The 25,921-nt window shown below is 44.6% G+C and overlaps 1 protein-coding gene across 8 annotated transcripts in view; it reads right to left on the reverse strand.

Moving 5' to 3' along the window:
* ZFHX3 (zinc finger homeobox 3) overlaps positions 1-25,921 on the reverse strand; it is a 752,695-nt gene that overhangs the window by 74,471 nt on the left and 652,303 nt on the right. For all 8 annotated transcript variants that reach the window (XM_068955804.1, XM_068955803.1, XM_068955806.1 and 5 more), the window contains one exon: positions 12,616-12,847. In XM_068955804.1, coding sequence (XP_068811905.1) covers positions 12,616-12,847 — 232 coding nt within the window. The remainder of the gene's footprint in view (positions 1-12,615; positions 12,848-25,921) is intronic.

The following is a 25,921-nucleotide window of genomic DNA, read 5'->3' on the forward strand; positions in this document are numbered from 1 at the left end:
ATAGGCAGTTTCTTTAACAACTAATGGTGTAAAAGCAGCACAGGAGGAGGTACAAAGCGATCTTGCCCTGCAATTTCCTCTCTGATGAAAAGATGGAGCTGGAGACCAGAAATCCAGTATAAATGACCTGTGTGATGGAACAGAAACAATCCCATGAAAGCACCCTGCTTGGTAGCATCCTACTGCTACCCGTGTAGTTTTATTTTCAACAGGAAAAGTGGATTTGCTTTCCCTTCTTCAGGGTGCCCTGTCATAGCCCAGGAACATCTGGTACTGCCTCAGTCAGTCTCAGAGAGAATTCATGGTTAGACTGGCTCAGATATTCTTTTAAAAGAACCTGACTTCCTTTATACAGAAAAGTCCAACTTTTTCAAGAGAAAGGACTTGGGGAAAAATATAGTTATAGCTACACTGGGGGGGGGGGGGGGCTCTATCCAGCGTGTGCATACCTCTCAAGAGGCGCAAACCATCCCACATCCTCTTTCCCCATTCTTCTTCCTATACTGCAGTGAAAATGCAGAAGGAAAATAAGCTTGGCATGTCTACCTAGCAACGTTCTGCCAAACAGGACAGCACGAGCAATCGGTTACAGGGTGAGGTCCTTCACAGACAGGTCTGGGGACCCTGTGAGCTGGCAGGTGGAGGACTCTAGCTTCCTGTCTTCTGAAGCCCTATCAATGCTTCTGCCACAGGGGAAACTGTACTACTGTAACACCAGTACTGGCTGACCAAGTACCACAACAGCCTTTTGGTGTCAGCGTCACAGAAGATTCAACCACCTTCCTGATCCTGAACCTTCAAAGAACAGCAGTCCGTCAGGAGCACAGTCATGTGTCCGGAAGAGACATTTGGCTTCAAACACAACTTTCACTTTTATCACTCATCGCAGAAATCAGCTAGAAATGCTCATTACTGATGATATGCGCAGATCGACAGGAAACAACTGAGAGGAAGTGACTCCTAGAAACTCTACCACCCTAAAGATACGCTGCCATGAAACAAAACACAGACATGGGGGTCAGGGCAAACCACCCCAGAGAAAACTCTATATGAGCGAGTCTGTACACTAAGCAGAGAAGACATGACAAAGCACTGCGCTCCAAAACCTACCAGCTCTCTTCAGAAATCTATTAGGCACAAACTCCAGGCTCCTTGCAACAGAGACACTAAAATTAAGTGTGGGTGGAGCTTTGCTGGCTGCCGCAAACCCTCAAGTACCATCTGGCAGACTAGGGTCCTGCTTACACTTCCTACCTCTCCTCCTGACACAGGCCCAGCTGCTACTGTGCTGGGGGCTGCACAAGCAGGGAAGCAGCATAAGGCTAGAAAGATCTGTCTGGTCTCCACGCCACCCCCAGACACCAGGATACTGTGTGGCATGGCTGCACCTCCATGCAAGGAGTAGAGCAAAAAATCAGGAAGCACATGCAGTGCTAACTGACAGGTCTGGAGATTTGTTCTCCATCTTGAGCAGAGTCAGGCGGCTGGTCTGAAGCACAGTTCTTGTTCTGTATCAGTAATTAAGCCCAGTAATCAGCAGACTGCCAAGCCCAGTTGCTGGAACTTGCCATATAACAGCTACTCAGCAAGGGCTTGAACATGAAGTCTGATGGCAATAGCTACCCCTCTGATTGCCCCTCCTCACTATATTCCACTGTTGACTCACAATCAAGTTAGACACCCTCATTGCCTTTGAGAATAAAGCCTGTGTCCAGTTGAACATGACTAAGAATTTCTATTTCTGCTGCCACCGTTCCCGAACATGTGCTATTGGGCAAATCAGCAGGAAAGAAGCAGCTTGTGACATGAGCCCTTGCAGCTCATGTCAACAGCAGAATAGGAAAAAGAACTCCAAGTTAACGTATTAACAAAATCATGCAAGTGAAGCAACTCTCTAAACTCATTAACCTGTTAACACAGAAGCAGGCATGCTCATTTCACATACACTTAATTTGAAGACTGGTAATGTGGAAAGGGAGAAACTGCAGCAATGGCCGGAATAATCAAACCTGTAGGAAAGACACTGGAGATGAGCTGTTACCATGCAGTACTGTGGAAATGTTCATCATAAAATTAGGGCTGACAGTAGAGTAGTTTGCTGGAACAAGAGGTGCCTAAGTTTTTGGAAGGTTCCTTTTTCTGCTTGCCACCAGAATGCCAAAGCAGGGAGCTCCGACACCCTAGCTGAGCAAGTGCAACAGATGAAACAAAAAGCATAGGTGTGCTGATGAGACTGTAAACACGAGTTGAATTTGCTCCTATAAAGAATCATTTATTGCTCACTTTGACGTGCAGTCCTGCTCTTAACACATCTTGAGACAGATCTGCAGTACCTTCAGTTGTTCAGCCTGCAGCATCTTCACAGCTTTACTGATTTACCCCAAAAGAGGAACAGCCCTTCAGTCTTGAATTTAACCTGCACCACTCCAACCACTGCCTTGAAGTCCTCAAGCAAAAAGGTACAAGCAAAGGTCCCCATTCCAAAACTGAAAGGGAGAAGGGGAGAAAAAAGAAAAAGGACGGAGAAGTAGAAAGCGCAGCTGACACTGGCAGCAGCGCTTTTGGTGACTAAACTCATTACCAAGGATGAGACTGTAGGTACAGGGATGCAACTCTTCTGTTCCAAAGTGGGCTTGAACTCAGAGAAGAAGCCGTTACATAACCACTTGGTTTCAGTCCGGCTCCAGCGTTAGTTTTCATGGGGAGAAAAAGGGACAGTGGGAGATGGACCAAGATCTTTCCAGTATTCTACCACAGCATCTGTTGGTGTTTTTCCCTTTACTTTTCTTTAAGTGGAAAAGGCTTTAAGATGCAGCTGAACAAGAAAAACATTCTGGAACAAGTCAGCCGTCAGAGCTTCCTCTCTTTCTGTTTAATGAAAGCCATGAGCTCCCAATGACAAGTGTCTGCTGGAGCTAGATGGGGAGTTTATGAGATTCCTGCCACGTTTCAGTGATATTACAGCATGCCTTTGGTCTGCCTTCCCTAGCCCAGCTATCTAACCACTTCCTTCCCGCCAGGCGCCTCCCATTAGAGAGTTTCATTAAGCGAATGCTTGGGGGTTTGTGTATATTTCTGTTACCCCCCCCCCCCAATCCTTCTGTCATGCTTTACCAGGGGCACATGAAAAAAGTCATGATAAACTTTAATAAAAACAAAATTAAAATGATTAAACCTTTCATATCCTTTGGAGATTATCTATTCACTGCTGGTTGGTCAAAACAAAGCTAGGGCACAACTGCTATTTTACTTTAAATTCAAAACCAAACCAAAAAATAAACAACAAAGGAAATCTGCCTCTGCCAGATATTAAAGAGGAACAGTCTTTATCCCCACGTTTAAGAAGCTAAACCTCAGTAGCCCTATGATCTCCTATATGCACAAGGACAGAAAGATGCCGCTGGGACTGGAATAATCTTCTCCAAAATGTGTGCGCGTGTGGCAAGGGGCACGAAGAGGGAACAGATAAAAATTATGCTAGAGAATAAATACCAGGACAGAGAAGCCCTCTTGTGTTTCTAAACAGACGGTCTTACTTTCTTTAAAGTGCATGGTTCTATCTCCACATCTTTAAATCTTCAAAAACAGCTCATTATCTAGAAAAACCCTGTTCTTTAGCCACAAGAAATATATTTTCTACATTCAGATAACCATTAAAGCAAAACGATAATGAAGCAGAACTAAGTTTCCACCTGCCTCTCTGCCCAACCATGAGGAGACACTTTGGAATCTGCTTGGCTTGTGAACACATCCTCTAAAGGAGGCACCCAATACAGAAATTTCATGACTCCTATGATGACCTCATTGGAAAGGTAAAAAGTTCCTTAAGCCATTCAATCCACGAAAAAAATGACAAAATTCCAAGGTTCATTAAAACAACAAAGGCGAGAGCAACAAGCTGTCCTACTTTAAATGAACACACACGAAATGAAGTCTTGGAAAACAAGATGATAATCCTGCATGTGGGGGTATTTGGTAGGGTTGGCACAGAGATCAGAAATGCTGCAGTAAAGGGGAATAGCAAGTTTAATCAGCTTAACATACATATTGCCAAGAGCTGTTTTCCTCTTTGTTGCTATTTCACGTATGTTATTGCACCGTGGGTGAATGTTTTCTCTAAACAGGACAATAGCTTGTCTTACTCCTTATGTTCTGATGATGAGATGACAGAAACAGATTTCCTCTTCAGACAACAAAGCTATTGCACACCCCCAGCTGTAGGAAACAACCTCCAGCAGAGAAAGCTGGGTGCATGCGACAAGGCACCCAACAGCCTTTTCTGGCCCATTCTCAAGTACCTGCTGAGATTGGGCTGTTACAATGAGCACCAAGCACTTCTTTTAGGATTTATATATAAATCCAACCAAATTATCAATATATGACACTTCAGAAATAAAGACTGAGCAGGTTCCTGCCTTCAGGGTCTTACAGAAAACATATTGGGAAAAAAACAACATTGGGTTGCGGGGAGCGAGTGAGAGGTAAAAACCCTGAGAGAAGCTAATGAAGCTGGGCAGCATTTGATGTTTGCACCCAGGAGCTCAGATTGTCATTTGGGTTGTAAGATTATTAAATGTGTCAATCAAGGACAAGCCTGGAAATGGCAAGGGGAAGCATGTTTAAAAAAAAAAAAAAAAAAAAAAAAAGGTTAGTACTTAAACACCAGAGGAAGGAATCTAGTTTTGAGGAAGAGAGAGCGACTGGCAGCAATGTGAAATTGGAGGAACTCTTCTAGGTACAAGAGGCAGCAGGGAAGTGGAAAAAGGTGGCCTGCAAAACATGATTTTGAAACTCTTACTTCCACTAGATGGAAAATTTTACCCGAAATCCCTCAATATACACCTCACACATCGCTTCTCCCTAGCCCTCTATACAAGGGCTCTAGCCCTGCCTACCCAGGTGGACAATCCAGAAACAGATAGATCTGTCTTGGATCACCAGCAGACCCAGAGCTGTAGCATGCTTTGGGTTGCGTGGACACTATAGTATTAGATCTGTACTCTGTTCTCCTACAGACACTATACAAGTAACCTGCTCTGGGAAGTTTTCAATTGCTATGTGCAGTTATGTCCATGGAAAAGTGGAGAGGCTTATAAAACCCAACTGATTATTCCATCCTGAAACCCTCCATTACCTCTATCAGATGTAGGAGAGCAACATGCATGTTTCTCTACTATTAGCAATGACCACGTTTCTTTTAATTGAGATCAAGTACAGGACATTAGATCTTAATAAATTACAGCTAGTTCCAGCAGAGAAAAATTTCATTTTGCATTACCAATTTCCATTTAGAAAGTCCGAAAGTTCCAGTGGAAGTACAGAGCCTGCAATCATGTAAAATCCACTCCTTTGGAGTGTGTCTCATCCCTGTTGTAATAAATTACATTTATAATTACTCCTCATGCTTGATGATTGTGAATGAGAAATGTCTTGCATGGTTGCCACTCTTCAAGGTGGGAAAATAACAGGGTGGTTCCCCTCACAGAAAGCTTCTGTGGAAAATCCCCTTCTTCTCTCTCCATCATTTCTTCCACTTCCTTCTACAGACTGGCCGATCACAACTTCTAAGTCCAGGGCGCGACCACCAAATAAAGGCAGAATCTGGAGAGCTTTGCTAGGAGAGAGGAGAATTCAAAGAGCAGTGCCTCAGGCCTCAACAAAGACGATAACACATTTTGTGGGACTTCCAAGTCACACATTTAAACTGACAAATGTGGCTGACATCAAGTCACCCTCCTGCTAAATAGGAACTCTTTGTCTAAGAGAAACTTTCTCATACTGCAAACCACATCCTGAGCGTTTCATGAACAAATCTGCTCCGAATCACATGGGAAATTGCTTCCGTTCCCATTTAGTATCACCTCTCTCTTTAATGGCCATGCCTTTACATCCCTATTGCAGCTTCAGAAACTGCTTTTAAGAAAGAGGAACATTAGCAAAGTGTTTCATATGACTCAGAGTTAAAACAGAGGTGCAAGCACCATATGAGCATCCAGCTGTCTGCAACCACCACTGGCAAAACCAAGCTGAGTTCGGTAACTACCACTTTAAACTACATGGGGTTTTCTCATCTGGCAATGGTGTTAACTACACCTCTGTTTTGTTTACACCCTTGGTTTCATTAAAAATTCACATCCTGATTTCAGCCTACAGTTTGCAGCCCTTCAGAAAGTCAAATACTGAAATAGAAGGAACTCGTGGATGGCCAGTGCATCTGCCTCTGTTCAGGGGTAGAGAAGGGGGGGAAAAAAAAAAGAGCGAGTGACAGGGTATCCCCGCCTCCCAAGGAGCTCTGAAACCAGAGCAGCTTTCAAGAGGCTACCAGAACAGAGCTTTACAGTAAAGGTATTAATCTAAATAATCACAGTCAACCTGATCAGAGTGAGGAGAATAGCAGGTCCCTCACTGTTTGCTGACAGAACGAGCAGCATGGATGCTCCAGCAAGACCAGGACAGACAAGAAAAGACACACAGCTAGTAATTCTCTTGCTGACACCATGTTCCAACCCTTTTCCTGTCCAAACAAAGGTTCTTTTGACTGCACTTGGCTTAGTTCAGCAACTCCTTCCAGAGAGCCTGCCCTCATTCTTCACATGCAAGGGCCCATAACAATGACTTTGTGTGTTGGAGGAAGATGGCTGCTAAGGATTTGGCAGAGATTAGCAAAATTGCTGAAACAGTATGTCCACCATAGGGGATTGGTTCTCTGCGATGGAATGCAGAGACTGCAGTATCCCCTTGCTGTAAAAGTCCAGTAAAATAAGTTTTCAAAAATCTACAAATGGCATCTCTAGCTGGCTTAGTACGGTCTTAGGGAAACACTCCCGTCTCCAACAAGACAAAGACGTTCTCCAGAAATAAATGGTGCTAGAGAAAAAAAATCAAAAGTCCCACTGAACAGAAGATATTCTTTTAACTTATTTTTTAACCTTCCTTACAGTTTTCACAGCAAAGATACAAAGCTGTGTAAAACAGTCTATAGGAGGACTAACAGAGCCTAGAGATGGTCAGCATTTCCCATTAAATATTATATGACTTTTCCACAAGTCATCCCATTCCTCCTGCAATGCTCTGGAATGGTCTCCAGCTCACCTTTAAAGATCATAAAATCTGACTGTTCTAGGCTGAATTGCCACATTTCTTTTTTTTTCCTTTAGTATTCTCAACAGTCACACAGATTACGTACACATTTTGGTACTTGAGCTAAAGCAATAGCACTACCTTGAAAATGAAGAGGGAAAAAAAAAGAAAGAGAAAGGTGTGTGCCTTTGTTCATGCTGCACTGTTTCCTCACTGGACAATGCAGGGTGTTCTTGGTTTCAACTGCCAGTGCCCCAGGGCAGGAACTGTCTTCTCCAACTGCATGCAGCCCACCATGCTAGCCACTGAAGGACTGCAGAGCACACTTACATAAACATGATTTCCTTGGTAATGCAATATTATATGCTCTGCATTTAAACCTATGAAAAATTTGTGCTGCTCTTCAAACATGTCAAGAAATTCAGGGCTCATATGAAAACAAGATCAAAATGAAATTCTTGGGCATCATAAAAATTCTAGTTCTTCTCTTGCCTCAGTTCCACCTGACCCATCTGGATCAAATTATACTTCTGCTGAGCCCAAGCATAAAGTGTTTCCACCTAAGGATCTTCTGCTCAGGTCAAACTTACTGCAACCAGTAGGACTTTGTCCTGACTTCAAGAGCGTGACAGATCCTGACCTGAACAGCTGCATGTAGAAACAATCCTGGGACAGGGAAGCCCACTGATCTGGTGGGAGGTGAGGAACTCGGGCACGTGACAGACTTCTATTCTGTACTGCGGAAAGACCGAGTAAAACCTGCTCTGCTCCTTCCATAGGAGGACAGCTATGGAAAAAGAACAGACGAAGATGAAATCAACAGGAAAAAGGCCGGAGTAACGGGTAAAGTAGAAAAACTGATTAATTATGAACAGCACTTACCTAAAGAGAAACAGGCTCAGCAGCTGGGGCTGTAACAAATTCAGATCTCATACGGATTGCATGTACAGAGTGACATAACAGATTGACCATCAAGCTGCGTGCACCTCTGTGAAACACACGCTGGAAACAAAGCCAGCAGTTCCACCCGGGGCTGGCTACTCCGAGCACAGCTGTCTGAGGTGAGCTGCTTGTACTTGATGCCTTCTAGAAGAAAACACTTTCAAAGTGAGAATGAAAATTTGGTGCAGGTTGCTTTATTCTTTTATTTCTATCATTATCTAATAAGTCATACGTGCATCCATCCCTATATCTTTAGAACCTTTTGTTATGTATTTATTTTTGCTAATCCCTCATCATTAAAAATCAATTAGCGTATGGGTAACATAATACAGATGCTTCTGCAGAAGGGGCTGACATCTGCAATGGCAACAACCCAGATACTACAGCAATGGATGTCCATAAATACCCAACAGAGGAAAGTAAACCCCCACAACTAAAGCTGTATTCTTTCTGATCAACAAAACAGCTTAATGTCCAGCCTGGGCCCACCTCCCTGTCTGCTGCATAATTAGCACACTTCCCAGCGCAAGCAGAAAAGTTTAATTGTCTTTAATTATCCAGCTCAAGAAGATTGGTTTTCTTGCCTGATGTCCATATAATTTCCTTGCCAATGACTTCATCCTTTACTGGAAGTGGAGTATAGCTTCCAAAGCTCCTTTCCATAAAGGACACAAAAGTTTCAGTGAAGGCTGTGTTGCTGGCACAAGCAAAGAGACAAAGGTCCTTGTGTCTACAAGGCTGTTGCTTAGACTGCTGCATGTGTTTTCTAAAGGGTGGGAGGGAATGAGTTGCAACTAATGTGCAATCAAGAACCATCACAATTACAAATGTAAATGAACAGGCAATTGGCACTGACCTTTGTAGATTGTTAGAGGACTAATTAAGGTATGATCAGACACTCTCTTCCAACCGATTGAGATGCATCTATACAAGCAAATATCTGCACACCACCCCAGAGACAGCAATGCTTTTTCCCTACATGCTTACACACACCAACAAGTACACATAGGCAAAAAAACCATTTAACCCTGGCACCTGTCCTCTGTCACAAAACAAATGAAGACGACAGCGGGAAGACCACCACCACAGGCTCTACTTGCTTGATCTGCACAGTCTGATTTAACAAAAGACTACAGTAAAAGGGCCAAGCTACATTCTTATTACTGTAACCAGCAATTTTATGTAAAGCTGGAGATGAGCAGATTGGTACAAACTGGATGAAGTTAGAGACAGAAAAAAGTGATAAAGGATCTTTCAATACTTCCAATAAGGCCACAAAGGACTGCAGGAAAAGAAGAACCAGCTGCAGTTTTAGAAGGAGAGAAGACTCCACTCAAGGCCCCTGTCCAGGCCTTGCCCTTGCCAAGCTGTGTGCCGTCAAGTTCCAAACACTCCCAGATGGGGACTCCACAGCCTCGCTGGACAACCTGCCCCGGTGTCCGACCACCCTCACAGCGAAGAAGTTTTGCAGAAGGTAAAAAGGCAAGAGATGCTGTGAGGACTAAAATGTTTTAAGGGACCCCAGAAAGATTAGCGATAACAAAAGGGGATCCACTTTGAAAAAAATAAATACATGATGTTTTATTGGTAGGGAAAAATAATTCAAAAGGAAGACAATTAACTAGAAAGGGAGAGATGACTCACACTGATGATTACCAGGGAGTAATAGCAGGCATCAAAACAAACCACTGCACTTGTAATGCAGCAAACCATCAAAAAAGTCACTATTCCTTTGGGCCCCATTGACAGAGAAATGTCATAGATCAGAAAAGCACTTTCTACTCGGGTATCTGAAACACAGGAAAGATTTTTTCATGTTATCAGTTATCACAAGAGACTCCTCATTAAAAAGCAATGAGGAAAGCCTGCCTAACCCTCCAAAAAACCCCAAACCTAAAAGCACAACCAGACGCGGCAGGGACAGCATTGCACCATGCAGCAGGAGCAAGCGCAGCGAAGGCGAGGTGGGCATCACCCGCGGCGGCAGGGAGGGCATCGCCCGCCGCCGGCCGCGTCGCACCTCGCGGGGCGCGGGTGAAGTCCCGCCGACAGCGCCTCGCCGCCCCCCGCGGGCACGGGCGCTCGCTCGCGCGCGCCCGAATGAAAAACCTGCAGACAAATTCCAAAACCAACGCGACGCGACCGCGGCGAAGAGTGAACTTGAGCCTAGGCAGGCACTCCTTGTACGCATCGCTGACACCCAAACCAGCAGAAAAACAACAGCAGCCAGCTAAATAACAGCAGCATTTTATAACACTGGGAGTTTAAACATCACAGGAAAAAACGCGACATCAGGCTGTTCAAAGCAGATCTTTTTACGCATGAGATTACACCGAATACACGAAATCGTCCGTGGAAACGGGACCACGCCGTTTTACGTCCCAGTTCACTCTGAGCGGACAAAAACGAAGGGAAGGTGAAAAGATCTATCTGTCCCCGCTGCGGCGGGGCGACATCTCGCCCAAATCCAGTCCCCGCTACGATGGGATAACCTCGGGATAACCTGAGCAGCCCCTGCGCCTCGGTGGACGCGGCACTGCCCGGCAGCGAGCGCGGGGAGCGTCCGCGCAGCCGCTCTCAACGACGGACTGAAATCATGTTTAAAAACCCCAGGCCAAAGCCACCCGCGAAACAGACCAAGGGATTTTTTTTTGTTTTCTGCCCCCCCTCTTTTGCATTCTGAGGAGTCACGGTTTTACTTTTATTTTTAACCTTCAAAATAAAATATGAAAAAGAAGTTCTTAGCATCTTGCTTGCCGTTAGTTTCAATCAGGCTGCAGTCAAGAAGCTCAACAGGAATTATTTCAAACCATTTGAAACACGGAAATATTTTTGAACTGAGATTTCCTTTCAGCAATTTGTCAAGAGTTCTAGTTAAAAAGCTAAATACCCATTTTTAAATGGTCAGCAAATCCCCTTCCCTCTCAGCTACTCAGTTTCTACATTCTCAGCATCTCCAGTGCCATGATCCTGGGTATGGGGAAAAAAAGAGTTTCTAAAGTAAAAGACAAACAGAGATTGTCAAGACTGTTTTGTACATCACAAAGGGGCACAGATGATTTCTACTCGCTATTCATTTTGTTTTTATGAAAAGTCACAAATCATACAACACCAATCAACACAACCTTTCAACATCGGAAGGTTTTTCTACAGTAGAGCATCATGGAGAAGCAGAACTACTCTAAAGCCACTGTCCCCTCCGGGACAGCGTGGCAACCACAGTGTGTTTCACTGCCACCGTGACCTTGGAGAAAGGATATTCCGTGCCCTCAGACTCCACTGGGCCTCCAAGTTCACAGATCAGTCATTTTTTTTCCCCCAAAAGGTTGGATTGAACTCTTAATAAATTGAATCTAATGTTTTACTTTTCAGGTGTTTTGCAAGTGCTTCACATCCTTCCTACTAACACACATAGCAGCAGCACAACCCAGCTCTTATTTCAAGAGAACTTCCAGCATCCATGTGTTACTCTCTCTAAGCAACAGGTACGTCCTTCCAAGTTTGGAGGGAGGGAGGAAGGAATGTTAATTCCTCAGAGTACACGTCCATAAAATTTAGCCATTTCATTAGAAGTCATGGATGAAAGTCCTGGGGTGGTTATGGTGACTTTCACCTGCATCCTCCACACTCCAGCACAGCATCCCTGACTGCTCAGCCACCAGCCTACACCGGCAGGCTCTCCTCCTCCTCCCCACTCCAAGGAGGGCCTCATGAGATCTTGATCTCCTCCTAAGATTAAAAAAAACTTCTGAACCCTATAAATGATTAAACAAAATACAATTTCTGTTTTAGCCACTATCACTATCCCCTTTATGGCACATTTCCTGTTGTTAGATTCACAATTTCAGTCTCTTCCCTATTACCTGACCTTTCTGTACGAGCAAATGCTTCTTCCATTCCGATCACCTGATCTACCTTGTCAGCAGGAGATTTGGCATATAGACAAAAGCAGCTGTCCCTTCTCCCACCCACCTCTTCTGTAAGTAACAATCCCTCACCACCAGCTCCTCCTTAAGATCCAGCGTGGCTGAAAGACTTCCAGAAATCAATAAACAAGCTGGCACAGGAGTGCACTGACGCTCAGGACATCACCTGACACCCTGAAAAATATCTACAGAAAGTATAGTATGCTAGTCTATTAGAGTTATCCAAATATGATAGTATTCTTAGACCACTCATCCGATATCCAATTATTTAAGACACTAACCTGAATAAACATATACAGTTCCAAACATCAAACTTGTATTTAGCCCTATCAGAACAGAGGAGATAATTTACAGGTATGAAATGACGCATGCGTGTAAGTATTTGGTGCTTCATGGCCACCAAACGTTACCTTCCCGAGGCAGAGAGCTATGCTGGACACTGCAGGTACGACAGGGTCTCGTCCTGCTTCAGGGCAGGTGGGGCTTCTATAATGTACATTAATAAACAGTAAGCATCATCTCCACAGCCGGGAAGAGAAAGGACAACAAGAAATTCACTGAGCTTGCCAAGAAACTCCATGGATGGTCTGATGGCTGCTAGTCAAACACTGGGATGCACACAAGCCAAGAGCCCAACTCTATTCATGTTAAGAGATGCACTACTCACCAGCATCAGCAGCTGGACACTTCCGGATGGTGAAGATCTGTCCCAAGTCTTCCTCTTCTTCAGGGAGACCCTTCTGGAGGCGTTGCAGCTTACGTAGGCTCTCACTCCGTTGATGTTTCATGGAGCGCACATGCTGGATGAGGTTCAGCTTGGCCTTGGTCGAGTAGTTACAGAGGACACAGTGGTAATAGCAGCTTTCACCCTCAACCCCGCTCTCATGATGCTGAAGGTGCTGCGAAGAACAAAGCAGAGAGATATGAATTTCCTGCACCACCTCCCATCTTTCTGGGTTAGTCCACTGCAAATTGCTAAAAGCCACCTGGAAATTAGGTAGACCCCTCCCTCCCCCCGTTTTGAAGAAGAAACGGTAAGATCAAGCCTCTTTATTCTCAAGTTACCATGCACTTTCCTGCTTCAAAGGTAAGAAAAACATAGCATACACCAAAATCAGTGCAGAACCAACAATCAAGATAGGCAAGATCATCTTCAGTGAAGGAAAATATCAGATCCAACATTAACAACTGTTCATGATTTATGCACCACTAATTCTTTCATATCAAACTTATCCAACTTCATGTCAAACAGATTACATTTGATGAAATCTCACTGAAAACTAAGAAGAATAAAACAAAAGTAATCTCAGAACACAGTGCACCCATTAGATCAAGAGGTCCTGGAAAGAGCTTATGGGAGCAGAGCATCTGAGTGCGTGCCATCCTATCATTCAACGCTCAGCTCCTTGGCATTTAGTTTTTACTCTCTTGGAACTGGAAGGGAGCAGCAGTCTGGCCTGGAAGGTGGTTGTGATTGTGATCCAAACTGAAAAGCCAATGGTAAGCACACAGCTGGAGATCACTTCAAGATGTTAGAACTTGGGGGTGGGGGACAACCCTTTTCACCCTCTGAAACAATCACAGCCAACACAGCTAATCCAAGCGTATTATACCATGATTATGTGATGAAGCCTATCAATTGTCCGGCACAGAGGCCAATGCCACTAGGGAAATGATTAACTATTTTGAGTCATGGACCCCAAAGATGGGGCAATTATTTCTTAAAACCACAGGGAAGAATTTGCTTGCAGCTATGTTGGGAGTCACCGCTCAGCTGCTCTCTGTTTAATTTGGGTAGCTGTTCCCTTAGACTGCACAGTAACATTCCAGATTCCCACAGTAAGGACTTAAGCACAAGCTGAAGAAAAACAGATACCAAAACCAAAGTCGAATGACATGAAAGATTCCTTAGTGAAGGCCATTTGGTTTTCCTACCACATACCTATAGTATAGCTAAGCAATAATCCATGTCCGGTCTTACCATCCCACCTCAAGACCGCTCTTTCATCTTCTGTGTCATTTCATGAAACTTTTCTCACTATACAGTCCACTCAAGGCATATAAGGAAGGCAATTTGGACGTGCACTCAAGGTTTGTCAATCAAATATTGTCTACGTGCAGCCAGGAACTTCTGATGTAAATTCTTATGTGAAATATCTCAGTTACAGCTAAAAGAAGATTAAAGACGCATCTCACCCAGCTCTGTGTGTTTAGCTAACGTGGAAAAAGGAGATCCCTCTGAGTGCAGGAATGATTAAAAATAGGATAGGAGCTGATGCTGAGACTTCTGATTGGAAGGGTAAGGGAAGAGAATAAATGTATTCTCGATCTGGCTAATTAGACTAGCCTCTTTGGGGATCACAATGTATTTAATTAAATTCACTGTAATATTTGAAGAATCCACTAGGGCACTAATCCCCCCGGTGCCCTCAAAGGATTTTTTTGCTGCTTTCTCTCACAAGAACTTTTTCTTCCTCTTCCTATTTCTATTGTTTGCATGCATTACCCTGTTCCAGAGCCAGAAGAGGAGAAATGGCATAAAACATAAAAAGCTTAAGGCTAGTAAGCCAGTCACAAAAGCTGTGCGACTGGCTTGCACAGCCCAGTTTAACCAGCCTCACTGTACTCTGCTTATATCGGATTGCTCCAGAAAAATCTGCCCCACTGCCCCCTTATCCTTTCTGCAGCTTGAGGATATTGCCCCAGGGGTCCACACTACAAGCATTTTCCTCCTTCAGCTCAGAAATGCGCAGTGGATGCCCCCCAGTACTACAGACACATAATCTGAGCTCAGAAAGTGTGAATGAGCTCAGTAGTAGCTCCTCTGCGAGAAGGCACAGCAAACCCCCAGTGAGCAATTACAGAAAAAGTCTGGTCACAGGTTCAAGGAAATGCTAAGGACGTGGTCTCTGTGGGAACCAGAGGCATTTGTCTGTACTGCTCTGATTTAAAAGAGGATTTTAGGAGAACATTTGTTTTAAACAGTTTAATAAACACGTCTCGTTTTCTGTTCTCCGTTTGCTCCCTCTCCAGGGCTGCGAGTTACGTTCAGAAATCCCCAGCGCTGGGGTCACCTTCACCTGCTTGCAACACCGGGGCACCCAAAATGGGATGCCAGCACCCGCAAGCACGCCACAGAAGTGGCATGGCATCACGTATCCACTTCTCTGAATTTACTTCGCTCTTTTAACAGAGGAAAGGAGAAGGCAAGAATAAGGCGAGAAGAAGCTGCGAGTTATGGAAAGTAATGAAAAGCTGGACAAATAAGTGTAGTTACTGTCCATCGTACTGTTAAGCCTTCCTCTTAGGAGGATTTGTCCGTATCAGACAAAACACAAACTCAAAATACTAAACTAGAACCTCATTAAAAGAGAAATCAACTTGAAAATCAGAGGAATATATTGTTCCTAGGAAAAGCAACCAACTTCTGTCAGAGAACATTGATTTCTGCAAGTCTGAGGGGGGTGTTCACCCCCCCTCCCTTTCAACAATAGGAAACTTCCAACATCTGGTTCTTCACGCATGGAATGCAAAATATTGATCAGGTTTAGTCAAAGCTCCACTTTAAATCAGAAACAGACAGAAGAACATTCTGATAGAAACCATAAGGCTCACAAGTAAAGCTTCCCAGGAGAACGAGGCCTGTTACTGTAGGCACACTAGCTACAGCACAGCATCGTACCGCTCACACCACCTACTCCTACACACAAATCAACCCAAATCCAGCCCGTCTTCCATTTGGGAAACGCACAGATCCCCGGCCAAAGCTACCCTCTCTCGCCGCATGAGAGAGTGATTAGTGAAGGAGGATATTGCTCAAATGCCTCATTTTATTTATTTGCTGTAATCTCTGCACTGCTCCCTCCCCTTACCCCCCCCCCCCCCCAAACTGCTACCACAGAACTTGCTCCGCGGAACATCAGGCCCTGATCCGTTATGAAGCAAACCCCAACTTTTGGTAATTTTGTCTACTCATCAAGAAACACCCACTTCGATTCTGCCCCTTGTAGAAACGTAGCGAGGGCGTCGAAAGGGAGAGCAGAGGGAACGGTCTCCCTCAGGCAAAAGCGCATCGGAAGGGCACTGAACGAATCCACCCTGCTGAAAAACAAAGGCCGGGGGACAGCACTATGCCGTAACCCCAACTGCTGCGTTTTAGAAGGGGGGTTAGGGACAAGGGCTCCGCGAGCCGCTGGTGTTTGAAGTCAGCGTTCGGGGGAGCCCCACGGCGAGCCGCGCTCAGCCGCGGCCCTCGCTCTGCCGGAAAGCCGTCCTCTGCCCGGCTAGCTTTTCAGACCGATTTAGAAAGTACCGTGCAACTTCCCCCACCGACTTTTTCAGGTCGGGCTTGAAGAAGCCAGCACGCTCAGATGGTCTGAATCCAAAGACAGTTAAGAAAGCAATGGAAAAACGTAAGTCACGCTCACGGCGGCGGGCCTAAGGGCCGACAGAGAACAAGGCCCGCCGGCGCTGGGCCCGGCACGCGGCCCCTGCCCGCGGGGCACGGAGACGGGGGCGAAGCGATACCCATGGGTAACGCAAGCAGGGCTAACACCGCGGCGCCTGCAAACAGCCCGTCAGCGCAGCACTTGCTCAAAGCAGCAGGAGAGACTCGGGGCAGAAGGAAGGGGCTCGGGGGGCTCGGGTCCACGGAGCCGCGGCAAACGGCGGGCGCGAGGGCAGGGGCTCGCGCGCTGGAACCTCCTAACCAACGCCGCCTGGGTGGACTAACTGTCCAACTCTCCCTCGCTAACATCTGGCTTGGAATTGCGTTCTTCTAATAAATAATAGCATAATAAATGTTCACAGCATATGGCTATGGAAATCTGATTTTTAAACAAACTGAGGAATGACGCTATACTCTGTTTCTCCCTCTTTCCTCCTCCATTCTTCACGTACCCCTGAACTGTGTTTATTTTACTATCTGTCTTTTCCCAGTCTAACACTGCCTCATCCACAGTAATTTTTCGATAATCACAGAGCGTAATATAACAGCTGTATTATTCTGTCTGATTGCAGGCAGTCCTTCTCACTCCCATGCCATATATTTAGACTGCAAGTTCCTTTCAGATGACATTGTTTTAACCAGAACTAAGGATTCACATAGCCACCGTAACACGACTATTAAACACTCCTGCTGAATACCACTGCATGTATTTTTGTAGGTAATGCACTTAATCTAATTTCTATTTTCTTTTACATATTTTATTTTAAATTTAAAAAGAAGTTTGACTTATGTCTGCTTGAAACCTCTTCAGTACTAAGTTTATTACAGCTACTGTGAAAAGAGCCTGATTCCTGTGGTAGCATTAACAGATTACGCTCCTTATAGTGCTGTTGCCAGAAGGGACAAAGATTTTTCCAAAACCTATTTGCTATTTTTAGTGGGTCAGATACTGTTCTGGGGGATATCTGAAGCGTAACCCTAGTTCACTGGGGAGATGAAACAATCACTTTGAATTATCTTGAGCTTTTAATGTTTATTATTCATTAGAAACAAACCACACAATTTCTATGCAGTCTGAACTTCAGCTTAGATACTGCTTCCCCTTTTGAAGGGCCTAGAACCGGCTCAAGAAGAACCAGTCTGACAATGGTGCAAGTTGAGAGATCTCATCTCCATCTTTAAAAAGTCCCTCTAGTACAACAAATAGTAAAACCTGTAAGAAGACTCACTGCTGGTTGGCGTATGCTCCTCTTCTTCTACAGACCTCAAAATGATTACAAGACTTGGGGGGGGGGGGGGAATCCCTTTAATGCCCTCAGCCAAGCAATCTGTGCTCTCCAGCTCTCCTCTTTGGACAAAGATTTTCCTGCTAATATCAGGATGTCTGCAGGTGGAAAAAGCAGGTGAGATCTTCCTGAGGGCCAAAAACCAAGGTCGCTGAAATAATCTTTCATGAACTCTATGCAGCAAGGAGAGGAGCAACAACAGAAAGAAATCCCTTCGCCAAGAGTTGACTAACAAAATCACCAACCTCAACAGTGACTTGGATTTTAAATCACTGAATTTGAAATTTGTGCAAGAACTCTAAGTAGGACAATCAAAAAAAAACTTCTTCCATCCTCTGTTTATGCCAATGCCCTTTTTACTTATCCTCACTGATAAGTCACTAATATGCATATGGCGGTATGGATAATTGATAAAGAACCTGGAGAAATCTTTTTCAAACCACTTTTAATGTCACGTTCTCCAGCTGGCTCTCACACTACAGCACAATCCTTCCATAAAACCACAGGCTACTGAAGTACCAACAGGTTCTTTAAGAAGCACTGAAGTTTTTCAGTCTAGAACATCTTTGGAGAAACTGCATTAATGATCAAATAATATTTTCCCACATACAGCATTCTTAATAACACTGAACTCACAACGACATATGTTCTGTTAAAACAGGTAAAATTAAAAGTGATTTAAAATAATTGACAGATACAGCTTCGAGAGATGGAGCCAAAAAACTTCTGGAAGCTGGAAGGTTACAAAAGCCGTGGAAGGGAGTACCATTGTGTACTTGCGCTGTTCTTAATTCTTCCTGCGAGCATCTGCTGCTGGTCAGCGTCAGCGACAAGCTCCTGAGCCAGCTGGACCTCTGTTAAATCCACTGTGGCCATGGATGTATACAGAAACAGTGGAGCACAGTAGGGATTACGTGAGATATAAAACTGCACAAGGTTATTGTCAAAGCCAACACTAGCATATACTCCCATGTTCAGAAAAAGTTGCTGGAGGCATGCCATCCACATAAGCAACCTTGGGCTACAGCACATCCTCAAGTAAGGACGGATGCCCAGGGATAGAGTCGTCCTCAGAGTAAAGTCAGATATGGGTAATTAGCAATGGGTTTGGTAGGAAACATTTCCTATGCTAACAAAAGTTGCACACTCGGTTACAGCTATGCCTATGACGACGTACTTCAAGAGAGTTAGACACGAAGCTAAACTTACACCAGAGCTCGAGGTGAGGCTACAGGTCACTGTGGAAAGGGACCAGACCCTGTAAGTAGATCTCAGAAGCCTCATAAGTGTCTCTTGGCCTCCATTTGCCTCTGATCTGCTGCACCAGATAAATCACACAATCCTAGAAGAGAGGAATCTGAATTTTTAATGAGAGTCATGTGGAAGCAGCTGTCTGATCCTGGTCTGTTCCAAGTACTCCATAAAAGTCAGAGCTGGCTCATCCATCTTGCTCTCCTTTCACACCTGCAGGCCCTGCTGGAATTTCCTGAAGCTGACAGAGAAGCTAGGGAGACGCTGCACGCAGCAAGAACACATGCTGGCTAGACGCCGAAAAGGCCTGGTGCGCTCACAACTGCCCCTCGCCCCCCACCACTGAGTGGGCCTGCCCAGATGTTTTGAAAGGAGGAAAAAAAATTGATCCTCCTTGCAGCAGGTTCAAAAGATGAACTTATGCTCCCTTGCATTCTACCAGCGTCCTGCAATTGTTTACTGCTGGTGAAGCGGCAGCATTACAAAACCCTCCCCTCCTTAGAGCCTCTCCAGGTCCTTGCACGACAGCTTGCTCCATGCAACTTGCAAACGCTATCAAGTTCAGACCTACGTGATCACAAGTTTTTGCATTTAGCTTGCAGTAACTTGAATCGCCTTATAGTAAGCTTCATTCCCCCTCCCACCTCTAGCTGAAGTTTCCTTAGTATCACCCAAGCCCTTAAAAACAACAACACAAGATGACGACAAGGAGACTGCTGCACAACAAATTTGTTATTCAATTCACTTTTTCCTGTCTGATATTTATTTTCCAAAAGGCTAGAAAGGTAGTAATCTTTCCTGCCAAACAGGCCGAGGTATTTAATGAAAGTCCCTGAATCATGTAGTAAGCCTTTAAGAATAACACCAAAAGCCCCAATTCACAACCATTACCAGACACCCTATCTTCCGAATCTTCATTTTCCTTGCCCTCCAGCCCTGCAAGGAGCTAACTGAACACCCCCAGTACCACGATGGGGCTGCCATTACCGAGAGCCCTGACAGAGGTACCAGGCAGCCAGAAACAGTTACAGGGCAGAACAGGGTGGCCTTGCAGAGCCCTGGGACTGTCGTCACACCACGAGCCCCACTGACGGTGATGCTGCCAAGCGGAAGAGAAGCAACAACAAATGGTGTTCCTCAGAAGGAGCCCAGCAGCGGGCGCAGACTACAGCTGACCAGAAAATTGTCATACTCTAGAGAAAGGTCAGTAATAATATATTCAGCAAATAAAATTATCAGCAGCTCTGAGTGGCAGTTGATCCCTCTTGCACCTCCCACTCCTGAAACATAGCATGGCTTTACTGAAGCACTACAGGGAACTAGATGTTCAGTAACGCCAGCAGAGGAAGCAAGGAACCCAATGGAACCTAACATGACAGACGATAACCAGGCTGTAGATGCTCTCTCTCTGGTGGCCACAAGGCTGGTGCTTGCTGCTATGAAATGCTTTTGGGTTCCCCCATAAACAACTCAAAAATCCACCCAGCAAACTAGCTTTGCTCCACGAGCCCTTTAAGTCTCATTAAAAGCCAAATATTGCTCAGCCTAAAGATGGAGAGCTCAGCATGGATTTTACTGAACGTTAAATCAACCAGCAAGCGTAGCCAGCAAACTCTGTGGCACTTTAACTTTAAATAATGCAATAATTATTGAATTTCCTTTTTATAACCGAAGTGCTGGAATGTAAACAATGGGGCTGTAATTGCAGGAAGGGGGGATCAATAGAGGCAATCGTTTTCAGCCATGTTAATTGTAAATACAATTGCTCCAAGATGTCAGCCTCGTTCTTCTCGCTCCCAGAATCATCCTAACGGATGACAGAGTCCAACTTTCCCATTACAGCTGTTCGTTCCTTTAAGAGGTTCTCAATCAGGTCTGATCAATCTGTCAAGATAATGCATGGAGTAAGTAAGACTCTTCCAAACACAAGCTCCCAATCAATAGCCCGGACCAGCTTAATGAGGAGGGGCTAAAGCCCAGAGGGAGGCAACAGCCCCAGCTTTTGCTCGTCTTTGGCAGCTAACTTCTTCACAGGGCCTTGCTAAGCAGATCAGCTCTTAACGAGGACATTGCTTATGCAGGCTGTGATGAGCAGCATCCCCACATATTCACAGTCCCCTGGGGTAGGCAGGGCATACAGATTAACCAAAAACAAGAGCCAAGAAAGGCTTAACTTGTATTCACCCTCCTCCCCGCCCTTTTAACTGTATAGCAGACCTGAAAGTACTAATTAATCATTCCTTAGAAGAGATCCCAACAGATGAAGAACTGTGTGTGACCATTAAAGATATAAAAGCATCACTAAGCTCCCTCCCGGCCACTTGAGGAAGAATGAAGTCCACCAGTAAACTCTTTGCTTGCCCAACTCTATCTGCTGTCCACTTCCACTACAGGACAGACATGAACAGACAGCAGAAAGTACTACGATATAGCGACTGTGAATCTCTTAGAGGGTGCGAGATGGGAATGGAGCTAAGATAACAGTCAAAAATGCAATTCTCCATCCAAATTATTTTCCTGTAGTAGCACACACACAACCTTTTGCACAGCTAGAGACTGTGCTCAGAGCAGAGAGCTTACCAGCCAAGAAGGGGAGAAAAGAGGAAAGGTCTTGCTGCACCTGGGATCTTTCTCACAATTGTGGAACTTTCCTTTCCCACGTTATGTCATTAGAAGAGCTGCAGTCATGACAGATCAACTCAGACTATTGCAACTTTCAGGAATTTTCCAGATCTCAGAGATCTTCACAGCTCTCCACAGGGAGGCACAGGCATAAGCACTGCTATATGAGGAGATGACTGCAGGAGTGTGTGTATTGATCTTGCTAATTATAGTGATAAAAACAAAGTGCAGTTGACAGTACATCTCCTGTCAGCTGTTCTAGGAAGTGCTGCCCTCAGATCTCAAGTTCCTGCTCTGGTCATGCCTGTCGTGGCCTCCCACACTCCTATCGCAGGACTCAAGACAGAGCCTTGAAGTTTGCAGTGATTTACTATTACTTCTCTCTTTTGTTACCAACACGCTCCACCTTGCAAAAGTGGTGGTACAGCAGCACCATTACACTGCCTTTTTAACCCTTATGAAAACTCCTTCATTGGTTAGCAGTTCAGGAACACGAGGTAGTAACACTGCTTATGGAGAAGAAAAATCTATATGAATTATCATTTTAAAGGGAAAAATGAGTCATACAAAACAGTAACTAAGAGTGTGCGTCAATTACGAATAAATTATGAATAAATTGGAGAAGCACACTTACCAGAACCCTCCAATCAACATATCAGAAAGCAAGACCAGGATCTTATTTTTGGTTTATACTTGTATTGACATTAGTTCACACACATTTTCAAACTGGACCACAGAGTTCAGCTGTGCACATCTGACAAACAGGAACCCAATAAACTTCACATGAAATCTATTTTACTGTTATTTATAAAAATGAGGGATGTCAAACAGGAGCTGAGAGCTTTACACAGCTGTTCCCAGACAGCAGTACAGTAGCTTAAGGATGGTGGGGTTCTTCTGGAGGTTTGTAAGTTAACCAAGATCTAAACTGATGACATTTTGCTCCTCAGGCAAACGTACAGTTTTGTCAATTCGTATTTTCCACGGAGGCTGTCATCTCTGGGGATATACGACAAAAAAGCTGAACTTTTGTTTTTAAAAGCAGTGCCTGCAAAGCGTTGCATGGGCACAACAGAATGAGATTATAAAAGCAGCAGCAACATTTGTGCCGCACCACAGCAATGTCGCGAAGGAGCAGGTCAGATCTTCCAGTCAGCTCTTTTCCCAATCCTCAGGGCAACCAAGAGTCAAGGAATTCCGAGCGCCTTATCTTTCCGAGGGTTGGTCAGAAACAGGAAAAGAACAGCTTGAATGTCAAGACAAGACAGTAACCAAAAGCAGGCTTAGGCTCAAAGATACTGCTGCTCAATAGTTTTTCCTTTTTTAAAATATATTTCATATATATACTTTAAAATAATGAGTTCAATGTAAGTTGTGAAGCTGTGAACACTCAGGTGAACTGAAGCATTTTGTGGATATGGAAAAGCACTGGATAAAAAGGCAAATTATAGAATAAAGAGGGATGGGGGACCTGAAAAGACAGCAGAAAAAAAAAATCTGTTGTCCATATTGTAATTATATGGCTGTTGAGTGATTGAAAAAGGCTTTCCACAATACAGAACAACACTAGGGCTAGCCGTACAGGTGATATATTATTGCCTCCAACAGCGATGGAAACGATTCACGTTACCCTTTAAGAGATATCTAAGGAGGCTCTGTATATATCAGAAGCACACTACATAAACACAGCCACGCTCAGAACACACTTGGGGTTGTGATGGTAAAGCCGGCTCAGAGTTAAAACAACTATTCGAAACCCTCTCCCAGTATGCAGAGACTGTTTAAAGTGTTTTTCTTCCTCCAAATCAACTCTTTTGGAAAAGAGAGCATTACTTTTTTTACAAACAGAAATAACGTGCCTTGAAAAAAAATGGAACTTAGGCTTTAAATTTACTTGCAACTTCAAGTTTCTTGTGAAGTCTGGAACCTCTGCAGAAGGCAGATGGCTATTGCTTTGATGCTGTTTGTTCCAGGTATACCTGATAATTCGGTAAACAATAGAAGTAGTGGACTAGAGTCAGATGTATTTTCACTGTTCATTAATTCTGTAATTTGAACGGTATAAATTGTTACAAAACAGAATTCCAAAATAAGTAAGAGCCCACGAGTTATTCTTGAGAAGTTCCAGCTCGCACATTAGATTTCCCAAATCCCTCCTGAGGCAGGTGCGATGTCCTGCCTCCTCACTTTCTGTCCTCGTTGCTTTTTTGTTAAGAGCAGCTCCCTGTTCCACCACAGATAAAACCGCGCTACCCGGTGTGGAAAGCCTTCTCATTTCTACACATTACACGGCGCAGCTCAGAGAGCACTCCTCTCTTTAAAGACATTATCTACCCTTTTAGGTCGTCTGAGAATTCTGCACATTTTTACGACGTCTCTCAGCGTCTCCTCTCCGAAAGGAGGGCTCGGGAGCCCTCCCGCAGCCTCCATGAGCCCTGTCGCGTCCTCCCCACACGTGGCCGACGCATCGCTGAGGGTCGCACACGTTGGGGCAACGTGAACGAACCTGCACGAGAAGGCGCCGCAAGAAGGGACGTGCCTCTGATGACGAGGCCTTCCCTTTGCCCCTACGTGGCCGGGTCTTGGCATGCCAGGGACCGAGGCTCGGACCCAGCACAATTCTCCCCGGCGTGCCCCTATGAGTCACCAGGGACTGTGGCTGGGTCAGACGGCAGCTGAAAATGCTGAAGCAGAGCAGAGAGAGAAGCACGGACCCTGCTTTCCCAGTCCGAGGCCTCACGCTGGCATCTGACGGTGCTTCTGGCATCATCAGCTCTGGGCGCAGGCGCCCGCGTGACTGCAGCTGAAATTGTGCTGCAAGTCTGATGAACGCTGTGGAAGAGATGACTTTCCCTCAGCACACCAAAGCTGCAGAGGATGGGGATGCACTATTGCATCAAATGACAGCGTTCAGAAGGTCCTACAGACATGCGCACAACAAGGGACCATTGTAATAATGCTCCAAAAACCATATGGGAAATTGAACCAGCCACAGAAAACCACACAGAGTTCACGTTATTTAATAAAATACTACAGACACAGATTAACTTCCCTTGCTCAGTATTTATTGTTTCATCTATCTCTGGAGAAGTTACAAGTGTTATGATAGACTGAAGATTTCCTTGTTTTCATATAGCTTCTTTATAACTTCCTATAGCAACGTACCACAGCGAATCCCAACAGATAACCATACAATAAAAACAACATACACAAGACAATTTTTTAATCCTCTCCATAAATCGAAGAATATCAATATCAAAGAGACAGGTGACACCCTCCCCTCACAGAGGCCAACAAGGATGCATTTAGGAACAACAGACCAAGCTCATCTTTCATCAACAGTCCTCAGAGAAACCCCTGTGAGAAACACTTTCCACTGTTCCCAATCAACTAGAAGACTCCATGCAGCCTTGGCAATAAGATCTGAAGGCTCTCACTCTACCTTCACCACATCACCCTGCAACACAGCAGCACATATGCCTAGGCATGAAGCTATCAACCCTTCCAAAACCCCAGCTGCTATAGAGTACTGGGATACCTCCTCAGCAAGCAAGTCATCAGGCTATAATGAACCTCTCTGGCCTCCCACAGAACATCTAGCCTTCTCCTTATCCAAAACCCAAGAACATGCTGGGCTTACAGCATCAGTTCACGATATACAATAACACTGGACAAAGACAATAGAACATCTGCACTCTTGGGCACATGAAGATGCACTACAACAAAAGGAAAGCTAGACAGCAGTGGCGGGGTAGCTGAGATGGTCTAAGAATGCAGGTGTGCTGAACTAGAATAGCACAGAATGGAAGTGGAAAGAGGAAATACATAATGTTCCAAGAGATCAGAGTAGGGCCTTGAACATGAAATTAAAACTGCTGAAGTGAGATTAAAAAAAAACAAAACAAAAAAAAACCCCTTCCAGTGGGCCAGTCCTCATTCAGAGGTGTAGAGTGCAGGGCAAAGCACAGAGCTGGACATCCAAAATTATGACTTCTGATGAAATTTTTGTGCTTCCGTATACTCATAAAACAAGGACAGATGCACCCTCTGATTTCAGACAAGTGTTGTAAAGGTAAGTTCATTAAATGTCTGTGAAACACACAAACAGAACACAGAGCACCACAGAAATGCCCATGAGAAAATAAATAATTCTTCATTCAGTGAACGCTTTGGATTGTATTAGACAAAGCCTGGGGCAATGTAATGAAAGAGGAAGATAAAAAGAAACTGAATAATTACTCATTCACAGAATGAGGCAAGAATCCTCCTGGAAAAATATGTATGAAAATACTTATAATTAAAAACCATCATAATACCAACACACAAAGGACTGAATTAAGTCTGATATTTTCTGTGTTTGAGAGGGT

Source organism: Struthio camelus, chromosome 10 (assembly GCF_040807025.1).
Source record: "Struthio camelus isolate bStrCam1 chromosome 10, bStrCam1.hap1, whole genome shotgun sequence".
NCBI classification, from domain to species: domain Eukaryota; kingdom Metazoa; phylum Chordata; class Aves; order Struthioniformes; family Struthionidae; genus Struthio; species Struthio camelus.